The 10,643-nt window shown below is 47.5% G+C and overlaps 1 protein-coding gene across 1 annotated transcript; it reads right to left on the reverse strand.

Moving 5' to 3' along the window:
- Nucleotides 1-2,514: 2,514 nt before the first annotated feature.
- Nucleotides 2,515-3,505, reverse strand: Pop7 (processing of precursor 7, ribonuclease P family, (S. cerevisiae)). Its single transcript, NM_028753.2, has 2 exons — nt 3,355-3,505; nt 2,515-3,155 (listed from the first exon to the last, which is right to left on the reverse strand). Exon 2 carries the CDS (start codon nt 3,143-3,145, stop codon nt 2,723-2,725), a length of 423 nt encoding a protein of 140 aa, NP_083029.1. The 5' UTR covers nt 3,146-3,155; nt 3,355-3,505; the 3' UTR covers nt 2,515-2,722.
- Nucleotides 3,506-10,643: the final 7,138 nt, after the last annotated feature.

Here is a 10,643-nt window from a genome sequence, read left to right on the forward strand (position 1 = left end):
TGTATATGAGTCATAGTCTCCCCCTTCATAAGATTCACAATCGCATGTTTAAATCTCAATGTGTGTGTGTGTGTGTGTGTGTGTGTGTGTGTGTGTGTGTGTGTGTTCAGGTGTGGGCTCATATCCTCTGCTCAAAGAGGACCGGTTGTAGGAGTTGGTTCTGTACCTCTCAGTGTGGGTCCTGGCCATCAGGCTAAGCTTGGAGGCGAGAGCTTTAGCCGTCTCACCTGCCCTGGACCACATTTTCTTTATCCACTCACTTGCAGCTAGACACCTATGCTGGTGTTGTGCCTTGGCTACTGTGCGTAGTGCAGTGGTAGACATGGATGGGTGGGAATCCCTGGTGCATACTGATTACAGCCCGGTGGGTATTTGGCCGGGTCACAAGGTAGTTGTAGTTCCACCTTTAGCTTTTGGAGTACTCTCCATACTGATTCCCATAGTGGCTGTGCCAGTTCACCCTCCCACCAACCATGTTTCAGGAGTCCTCTTTCCCTCTACATCCTAGCCAGCATTTAAGTTTGTTTGCTTGACAGCCATCCTGACTAGGATGTAATGCACTTTTAATTAGCATTTCCTGATAGCTAAGGGTGTTGATTTTTTTCAAATATTTATTGACCAAACTATTCATTCCTTTGAGCCTTTTCTCCTTCTTTCTTTCCTCCTTCCATCCTTTCTTTTTAAATTATTTATAGGCCAGATAGTGGTGATGTATATCTCCTGAGGCAGACAGATCTCTATGGGTTCAAGGCCAGCCTGGTCTTACAGAGTGAGTTTCAAGACAGCCAAGACTACACAGAGAAACCCTGTGTTGGAAAAAAAAATTATATTTGTATGTGATTTTGTTTGCAAGTATATCTGTGCATGGTGGGCATGCCCATGCCCAGGGAGGGCAGAAGAGGGTGTTGAATCCCCTGTCACTGGAGGAGCCAGGAGGGTTCTGGGAATTGAACCAGAGTCGTCTGGAAAAGCAGCTGGTGTTTTTGACCACTGAACCCATCTCTCCAGTCCCTCCTTTATGTACCTTCTATTCAGTTTATTAGTCCTTTAATTAAGGATTTATGTCCTGGTGATCTGGGGCGATCTTTGTAATTCTAGGCACAATCTCCTGTCAGATGTGTGGGTGGCAAAGGTTTTCTCCAAGACCGTAAGCATCTCTTCACTCTGCAGGTTTGCTTTTGAAACAAGAGTAGCCCAGGCTGGTCTCAAACCCACCCTCCTGCTTCAGCTTAAGCGTCAAGATAATATATGCATGTGATCACACCCAGGTCAGTTGGCTTTTCAGAAACAAGCCTGTGAGCCACTGTGTAGCTCCTAAAGCCAATCAACACGTCTCAGGAGAAAGCTTTCAGACGTTGGTTCTCTCCCATTACGTGGGCTCTGGGGATTAAACTCAGGCGGTCAGGCTTGCCTTTACCCCTGGAGCCATCTTGGTAGCCCCTCCAATTTCTCTTCGGTATTTAGTTTGGGCCCCGAGCCCATGGATGGAATGCTGCCATCCACATAAAGAGCAGGTTCTCCCTACCTCAGCTAAACACATGCCCAGAGGAGTGTCTACTGGGTGATTTTACATCTAAGCAAGCTGGCAAGAAAGATTAAACAGCTGAACTAGGTTGATCTCAGACTCTAGACTACCGATGCCCAGCAACACATGAGCTCTTCGGGAACAGGAATCAAGTGTAACAGTCAAAACTGTCAGTTCAAGAGCTAGGGGCTTAGCCGTAGAAGGGCTACTTAGAATCCACCACTGAAGAGCTGGGGGCGTGGCTCAGCAACAGTAGACTTACTTTGGGTAAAAAGGCCCTAGGTTTGACTACCAGCAAACAAACCGTCAGTTTTGCATGTGTATGTGTGAGTACCAGTACATGTGCTACAGTTTACGTGTAAGTCACCTTCCACTTCGAGCCAGGGTTTCTTGCTGCTGATGTTTATGCCGGAGCAGCTAGCCCACAAGCTAGCGAGGATTCGCCCATCTCTGATACCTATCTCACTGTAGAAGCATGGGAATTGGATTCAAGAGCTGCAATGCTCCGCAGAAAAATGAGTTCTGCTGATTCAAATATTCATGATTATTTGACAAGTGCCTTGCCTATTGAGCCATCTCCCCATCCCTCCCCCGTCATAATTCTTGTGGTTACTAGGAATTGAACCTCTGGCCTAATCCTATGCTAGGCAACTAGGTAACACTCACTAGTCACGATTCCTTTGCTGAGTTATATCCACAAAGAACTTCCCTCACCTTTAAACCTTCTCTTTTCCCAAGCCTGGGAACCATGAGAGCCGGATACATCCCAGCTGTAGCTAGCTCAGTCGATGAGTCTACTCTCTCATCTTCCTGAGAGCACACTGTAACAATTAAGCTTCCGTGTTACACTCAACAAATTTGATTCCCGTCATACTGTGGTTCAATGTGAGATGCCTTACTGTGGCCTATATACTTGCTCTTTCCTACCATTTTCCTATTCAAGTACACACAGAATTACACTAGGAAAAAGAGGCCATTCGAAGCCCGGCACCAACACAACTTAATAATTTATTATACAGGACAAGGAAGATTCACTTCTCGGGCTCTCCATTCTCAGTCCTCTAGGCTGAAGTAACAAGGTAACAAGAGGCTCAGGACAGAACTCAGAACAAGAGCCACTATGAAGCACTAGAAACCTCGGCCACATGGATGTGTGTGCTCAGAAGCCTTGGTGGGTCCAAGTCAGCCTCCCTTCAGTTACTTGGGCGTGACCCTGAAGACTCGGATGTGGATGGCTGAGTTGTTCCTGACCCTCGTCAGGGGCTCCCGAGAGTCAGTCTCTGGCTCCAACTCGTCCACCAGCTCCACGGTGGAGGTATTGGCGGCCACCTGTAGGGACCCAAAGCTGCCCGCCTGCAGCTGCAGGGCGATGTTGATGGCCCGGTTGATGGCCAGGCCCAAGCCATGAATGTAGATTTCAGTGCATGCGTTCTGCCCCCTAGTGCCTCCGTCCAGGAGCTTTTGGCAGCGAGCTAGCTGGGCCTTAAAGTCAGTCTTCATGTTGACATAAATGTCGTTGGGCCTCCGGGGCAAGCGGTGGGGAAGTCGCTTCCGAAGGGTGTACTCCACAGGGTCCAGCTCAGCCTCGATGGCACAGCGGGGTTCTCTGTTTTCTGCCATGCTCTGAGTCCTGGCATGGAGAAGGAACAAGATTCAGGGAGGTCAGGAGAATCCTTTCTTGCCCGGCTTTCTAAGGGTGCAACCAGAAGGGGGCGCCCTCAACACCCTCTTCCTTCCCAGTGTCTCAAGCCCTTCCACTTCCGCTTTCTCCACTCCCAGTTTTAATTCATTCATCACGTGGTTCCCATTCCCGGCGTGTCCACGCCTACCTTCTTCCTTCCTCAGTGCCCTTCACTCGCGTGAGCCTCGCCGACCGATCCAAGTGGACGTCGCTGGCCTCGATATGCAGAAGAAGAACGGAGAAGGGATCGGAAGAGGAACGCCGGGCAGGCTCGCCAGCAAGGGCTACGCACTGCGCACGCGCGTCCCCGCTCCAAGCCGGAACCGATAAGCTTATGGCCTTCTAGGCTTCCGTACTCTCCGCCTCCTTTCCTCGTGCGCGTGCGCAAGGCGATTTAAGGCTCGCGAGACTTGAGGGTTCGCAGGGTTCTAGTGAGCGCTTCGAAGGGCGGGACTAGCTAGCAGAGGCGGGGCTAATTGACAGAGGCGGGCCCAAGAGGGGCGTGGCGTGGATCGCCCAGTTCTCCCCTCCCCGGGCAGGGCGGGACTCGAGGATCGAGGCGGGAAGCAGGGCTGGAAAAGGGGGTTCGGGCAGCGACCCCGGGTCAGCATTGGAGCTGGGATCGCAGGGGCCGGAAGCCTGTAGTCCACGTCCATCCCACTTCTGAGCAGTGGAGTTGACAGCTGACCTCCCGCCCGACGTCCTGACAGCCCCGGAAGCCGAGAAATCGAAGGGATCGTGTCCACCATGATGGACTCCTCCCTCTGCGAGGGACCCACATGAGGTGCCAAGTGTTGGCAGCTTCCCGCCACACCTCTTAACTGTCCCGCCGCACTCGAGCTGCTTCCCGCGACCGGCAAGCCATGACCGGCCGCTCCCTGGCGGAAGGGACAGGAACTGCAGTGCTTGGGTTCCTAGCCCCTGAAAGTTAGTGGGAATCTGGATCTCTGCCCGCAATGGTAAAGCATTTGGACCGTTCCCTGCAGAAAGGCGTGAAGCCTGCTTTGGGGCTTCGTCCTAGATACATCTCCAGGCCACTTACCTAGGCTGAATCTGACTGAAGGCTGGAAAGGGAAGTGTGCACTCTGCTATATAGCCAACCTTGAACTTCTGATCCCCCTGCCTCCACCTTGTGAGTGCCAGGGTTATAACCGCAGGGACTCACTCAACTGAGATACATCCCTAACTTCTAGGATTTAGGTTAAAATGGAAGGTTTGACATGCTAGACCTCAGTTTACTCCGAGCTGATCTATATATTTAATGAACATTTAGAGGAGTCTCAGGAAGAGTTGCACATATAAACCAAAAAATCTTTTTTTGGGGGGTGGGGGTGGGGATAGGGTTTAACGATGTAGCTCAGGCTAGCCTAGAACTCATGCTCCTGCCTTGGCCTCCCCAGCGCTAATGTTTTAGGTGTGCACGACTGCACCATTTTAATAAACTTATCCTAAAACTTATGGCAAATAAATAGACTGAATAAAATGATTTTGTAACGTTGTTGGACTCAACTGTCTTAGCAATTACGAGCACTTTCTGCTCTTCAAGATGACTCTCTTGAAGAGGACTCGAGTTTGTTCCCGGTACCCATGTTGAATGTTAAGTCCAGCTTCAGGAGACCTGACACCCTCCTCTGGCCTGTGTGTGTGCCCAGACACACACAGGCACATATATAAAAATTTAAAAATATATATTTACTTTTAAAGCTATGGCTATTGTGTGTATGCAGTGCAGGGACCATACACGTTGTGAAGTCGATTCCTCAACCTTTATATTGGTTCTGAGGAGCAAAGGCTCACACAGCAAGGACTTCACAGCTCACACACTGATCCATCTTGCCAGCCCCTTAAGACTTACCATGCAAATACGGTCATTAAGAAAAGTGTGCTGTTGGCAGGTGTATATATACAAAAATCAATAAAATAGAGAACTCAGAAACACTCAAGTACACCAAGCCATTGGAGAAAGGGCCTCACAGCCAGGCTGGCATCAAACTCAGTGAGCGTGCCCTTGAAGGTTGGCTCAACTGCCTCCCGCTGCCAAGTGTGGGAATTACAGGTGTGGGCCAGCATAGCTGATTCATGCAGTGTACTTGCTACCATTTGAGTTATAGCTCCGGCCAACTCATTGTCTTGACAGAAATGCAAACATAGCACAATGCAAAAGGACTGTGTATCGAGTGCTTCTGAAACAGACCCGAGGGTGGGGGAGGGCCTTAAGACCATAGCGTGGCCAGTGGCTCTGAATATGAAACTGTTAACTATAAAACAAATGGAGAAAATGTAAGGGGATTCTTCAAGAGGCTAGTCAGGCAACCAGTCCAGAGACAGGGTCGAGGTGGGGTGGGGAAGACAGATAAGCTGTTGTTCATCAAAATTTCAAGGGTGGAGGGTCTAAGGTAAGGCTACCCACTGTGAAACCCAAGAACCTGAGGTGGGGCCCTGGGACCCACCATAATAGAAGAAAAAAGTCCACTCCCAAAAGCTTTCCTATGAGTGTATGTCCATGCTCATATACTCCCCAAACACACTCAAAATAAATAAATTTAAAAATAAAATTTAGAAACCTTTAAAGCTGGGCACGATGACTCACCCTGTAATACAAGCACTTAGGAGACTGCGGCAGGAGGATTGTCATGGCCTCGAGGCCAGGTTAAGCTAGAGCGCTCCAGACTGCAATGTGAGACCCTGTCTCAAAAAGAAAACTTTTATGAACAACCAAAATAATATGAAAACAGGATGCACAAAGCTGGGTGTGGTGGTGCACGCTTGGTCCAGGCATGCAGGAGGTAGAGGGCAGGAGGCCTAGTCCCATCCTGGGCTATATAGCAAGTCTGAGGCCAGCTTAGGTCTGAGACCTGTCTATAGAGAGAAGGGCTGGAGAGATGACTCAGCGGGTGAAGTGCATTCTATCCAAGCCTAATGACCTGAGCCTGATGAACCGCAGGACCTACGTAAAGACGGGAGAGACCCGACACCACAGTAGTACTCTGACCTCCAAATGGTGATGTGGCTGGCACAGATATGCTCTCGCCCAACATACACCATTCACACGTGCACATATGATAATAATAGTAATAATGATAATAACACAAATTATAAAGGAGGAGATGGTAAAAGAAGCATGGTATGGGAGAATATATTTTCTTTTCATCATATATTTAATAAAAGATTTGTATCTAGACTATGTAAAAACTGGGAACTGAAGAGTTTACCCAAGTGGCATGGTGCCTGCAAAACCCAGATCTCTGCAGTTTGAAGGCTTAGGTAACAGGAACATGTTTCATAAAAGCAAACACACACACACATCCCAATGAGCAAAGACAGGAAATAAACAACCCTGCTAGTGGCAGTGATGCACACCTGTAATGCCAGCACACCAGAGGCAGAGGCAGGCAGGTCTCTGAGTTCCAGCCTGGTCTACAGAGTGAGTTTCAGGACAGGCAGGGCTACACAGAGAAACCCTGTCCAGAAAAAGAAAGAAAAGAATAGAAGAAAGGAAGGAAGGAAGAGAGGAAGGAAGGGAGGGAGGGAGGGAGGAAAGGAGGGAGGGAGGGAGGGAGGGAGGGAGGGAGGGAGGGAGGGAGGGAGGGAGGGAGAGAGGGAGGGAGGGAGGGAGGAAAGAAAGAAGAAACAAGAAACAACTCAATTACGAAATGGACAGACGTCCTGGACATTTCAGCATGGTCAAAGGATAAGTACCTCACAAAATGTTCAATATGATTAGCTATTAGGGAAATGCACATATAAAATGACAGTAATGTGAGGAGCCAGGGATGTGACTCTGTTGGTAGAGTGCTTGCCTAGTGCACAGAAAACCCTGGATTCCACCCCTAGCAAGGCATAAACCACAAGCCTGGGCACCTGTAATCCCAGCACTCAGTTGGTGTAGGCAGAGGGATGAGAAGTTCAAGGCATTCTCAAACACATAGTGGTGAGTTTGCGGCTCTGCTTTAAAAAAAAATGAATGAATGAAAGAATGAATGAATGAATGAAGAATCTTGACAATATCAAGTACAAATAAAAATGCAAAAAAAAATCAGGATCTCACGTCTTAGATTTCTGGAAATGTGAAATGGTTCAGGCATTTATTTTGAGACTTTTCCCTCTAAATTGAACAATGTTAGAAGGAGGCTTTTGAAGACTCAGGAAACATACAAGGCTCAGAAAGTTCCTGAAACTAACAAAATTCATAGGGGTGTGGATCTTGGTAAAGCTAGCTTTTAGTCCTTGCCTCAGTACACATGTTCTTTGTCTGTCTGTGTGTCCCTCTCCCTTTCTCTCTCTCTATGCATATGTACATATATATATATATATATATATCCACAAGTCCTACAGGGTGCTCCACAGTTGCAGCTTCATGATTTAGTACCCATGCAAGGTGGTCCTTCCAGTGTTATAGCTGCCTTTGAGTCATCCTTGATCTTCAAGAAACCCTAAGAAATTCATTGGTTCTCCAGGTTGGACTTTGGTAGAATTGTTTGGTCTGTGGGTGAATGGACATTTGTGTGTGTCTCCTCAGGAGAAGTTATCAAGGTATCATTCTAAAAAATACTTCTATAGTTCCCACTAAATGACCCAAGAAGAGCACTTCTGAACATTTAAAAGATTTTACAGCACGGCAGTACATTCCTGTAATACCAGCATCCGGACAGGAGGATTGCAAGTGGCAAGCTAGCCTGGGCTATGCAATAAGGCCCTGTCTCAAAACCAAACCAAAACAACAACAGAAAAACTATACAAGGCTGAGGCTGTATCAAAGCATGCTGGAGGCCCTGTGTCCAAGCCCCAGGACCACAAGACAACAGCAAAACCTTAGACATATAAAGAAAAATTTAAGCGGGGGTGATAGAGATGACCACGGTAGCTCTGTATTGAATAGCCCACAGTTGGAAATGCCAGATGCCTTTCAGGTAATAAGTGATAAAAGAGCAGACTGTGGATTGTCCACCCACAGAACGTTACTCAGCAACACAACTTGCATCGAGGAATTCTCTTGCGCTACGAGAATATTAGTTGTTTATGGGGCTGGGAGCATGGCTTAGTTGACACAGCATGCGAAGTCCTGAGTTTGTTCCCCAGGATCCACATAAAATCTTAAACGGAGCATGGGGGTGTGTGCCTGTAACCCTGCTGATGGCGAGACCAGAAGTAGAGACAGGAACTTCCCTATGGCCCAGGATCACACACCCAAAGTTTAAATATGATAAGGGTTATACTTAGTGGATTGAAGAACTTGGTTGCTGTAAGAAAGTGAACTTGAAAGTCCATTATATCCCATTATTTATAATAAACAGTTTCCAATGCATGACAGTGCACACCTGTAACGGCAGTACTGACAAGGCTGTAGCCAAGAGGACTGCCATTAGTTCAAGCCAGTCAGGGATACATTACAAAACCAGGTCGCAAGAAACTAAAATAGCCAACAAAAAAGCAAGCAAACAAACAAACAAAAAACAACCATTCAAAACACATCACCACTACCACAAAAAAAAAAAAAAACCCACTCATAAAAAAAAAAAAATAAACAAAGTTTGTAACGAGCATTCCATGATTCAAGCTGTGTGTGCCTTTCCCGGATATTTACAATCCTGTTTTACAAGCTGGATTCATGGTGGTTTGTACCCATAATTCCAAGAAAACGACAACTGAAGCAGGGATTCCTGTGGATGGAGGGCCAACCTTGGCTACATACAGAGACACCTTGTCTCAGGAAAACTGAAAACCAGTCAACCAACCAACCAAATACTGGGGACATATCTCAGTGGTGAAGTCCTCATTTAGTGTCCTAAAGTCCTGGGTTCAATCCCCACCACTGATGAAAAGAAAATAAAGAAGTGTGTGTGTGTGTATACTTAGCGTGTATGTGTGTATATATACATTCAGCATGTGTATACATACATACATACATACATACATACATAATTCAGGGATGCCCACTCCTGCAGGTTGTCCTCTGACCTCATGTGTGTCACAGCAGGTTCATGCACACCCACACATACGCACATATATATGTATCTGGGCTTTACAATGGAAATCAAAGCTCTCAACCAAAGCTTGGTTTTTCACCCTTTGCACGGCTGAATTCTATGGTCCATGCCTGTTCATTCTTCCACAATTCACTTTTCTTTAACTAACAACCCACCCAACATGTCTTTCCATCTCTAAGTCTGGCACCAATATTCTCTCTGTGTGTGTGGTGTTATGGATTGAATTTGGGGTCTTGCACAAGCTAAGCAAGCACTCTTGAGTCACACCCCCAGCCCCTCACTGGGGTAATTGTTCTACCACTGAGCTACTTCTTTTTTGTTGTTGTTGGGTTTGTTTTGTTTTGTTTTGTTTTTTCCAGTCAGGGTTTCTCTGTGTAGCCCTGGCTGTCCTGGAACTCACTCTGCAGATCAGGCTGGCCTCCAACTCAGAAATCCACCTGCCTCTGCTTTCCAAGTGTCCGGATGAAAGGCATGCGCCACCACGCCCAGCTCGTTGCTACTTCTTAAGTGTAATTTCGCTACTGTTATGAATCATAATGTAAATAAGAGCATTTTCCCGTGGTCTTTTGAAGTCAAGACCCCGAGGTTGAGAACCACTGGGCTAGAGGCAGGGTTATCCACTAAGATTGTGTACTGTGCCGGGCAGAGGTGGCATACGCCTTTGTTCCCAGCACATGGGAGGTAGAGGCAGGTGGATCTCTGAATTCCAAGACAACCAGGGCTACACAGAGAAACCCTATCTCAAAACCAAACAAAACAAAGAAGTGTGCACTGATCCTGCAGAGGACCTACGTTTAGTTCCCAGTACCCCTCTCAGGAGGCTCACAACTGTTCGTAACTCCAGGGGACCCTGGGCACCTGCACTCATGTGCACAGACCCTTACACACACACACACACACATATTCACAGAGTTACATTCTAAAAAATGGTTTTTACAAAGAAGAAAAGGGGGACCTGTGTGATTCCATCTTTCTTGCCTTGGCTTGGGGTAAAATTATGAACCTTTTGTGTAGTTTTTGCTTGTTTTTCTAGGCAAGGTCTCAAGTTGCCTGGGCAGGCCTGGAATCCCTGCCCCTCTTGTCTCCTACTTTCTACCTACTAAGGCTCCTGGAGTGCATCACCACACCTGGTGCCCTTCTTGCGTGGAAAGCCCTGGAAACAGCAGCTAATGGCACTTCCCAGAAACAATGGTCAAAATTGTGTGGGGGTGGGGGTGGGCTACAAGAGGTACACACCGGTAAAGTGGAATGGCTGGATCAGAGGCAAGATTACCAACATTCCCAAACTAGAGAGTTCAAGAGCCTCCCCAGCTACAGCAAGTGACACTGTTTAAAACACACACACACACACAAACCAAGCCACAGGGAGGCAGAGGCAGGCATGTTTTCTGAGTTCAAAGCCAGCCTCGGCTACATTGCTAGCTAGCTTCAGGCCAGCCCAGGCTAGTGA

This window comes from Mus musculus, chromosome 5, assembly GCF_000001635.26.
Source record: "Mus musculus strain C57BL/6J chromosome 5, GRCm38.p6 C57BL/6J".
Lineage (NCBI taxonomy): Eukaryota > Metazoa > Chordata > Mammalia > Rodentia > Muridae > Mus > Mus musculus.

Bases quoted from the DNA above. Each gene is read 5' to 3' on its own strand.
- Pop7 (NM_028753.2), bottom strand. From the start codon at position 3,145: ATGGCAGAAAACAGAGAACCCCGCTGTGCCATCGAGGCTGAGCTGGAC.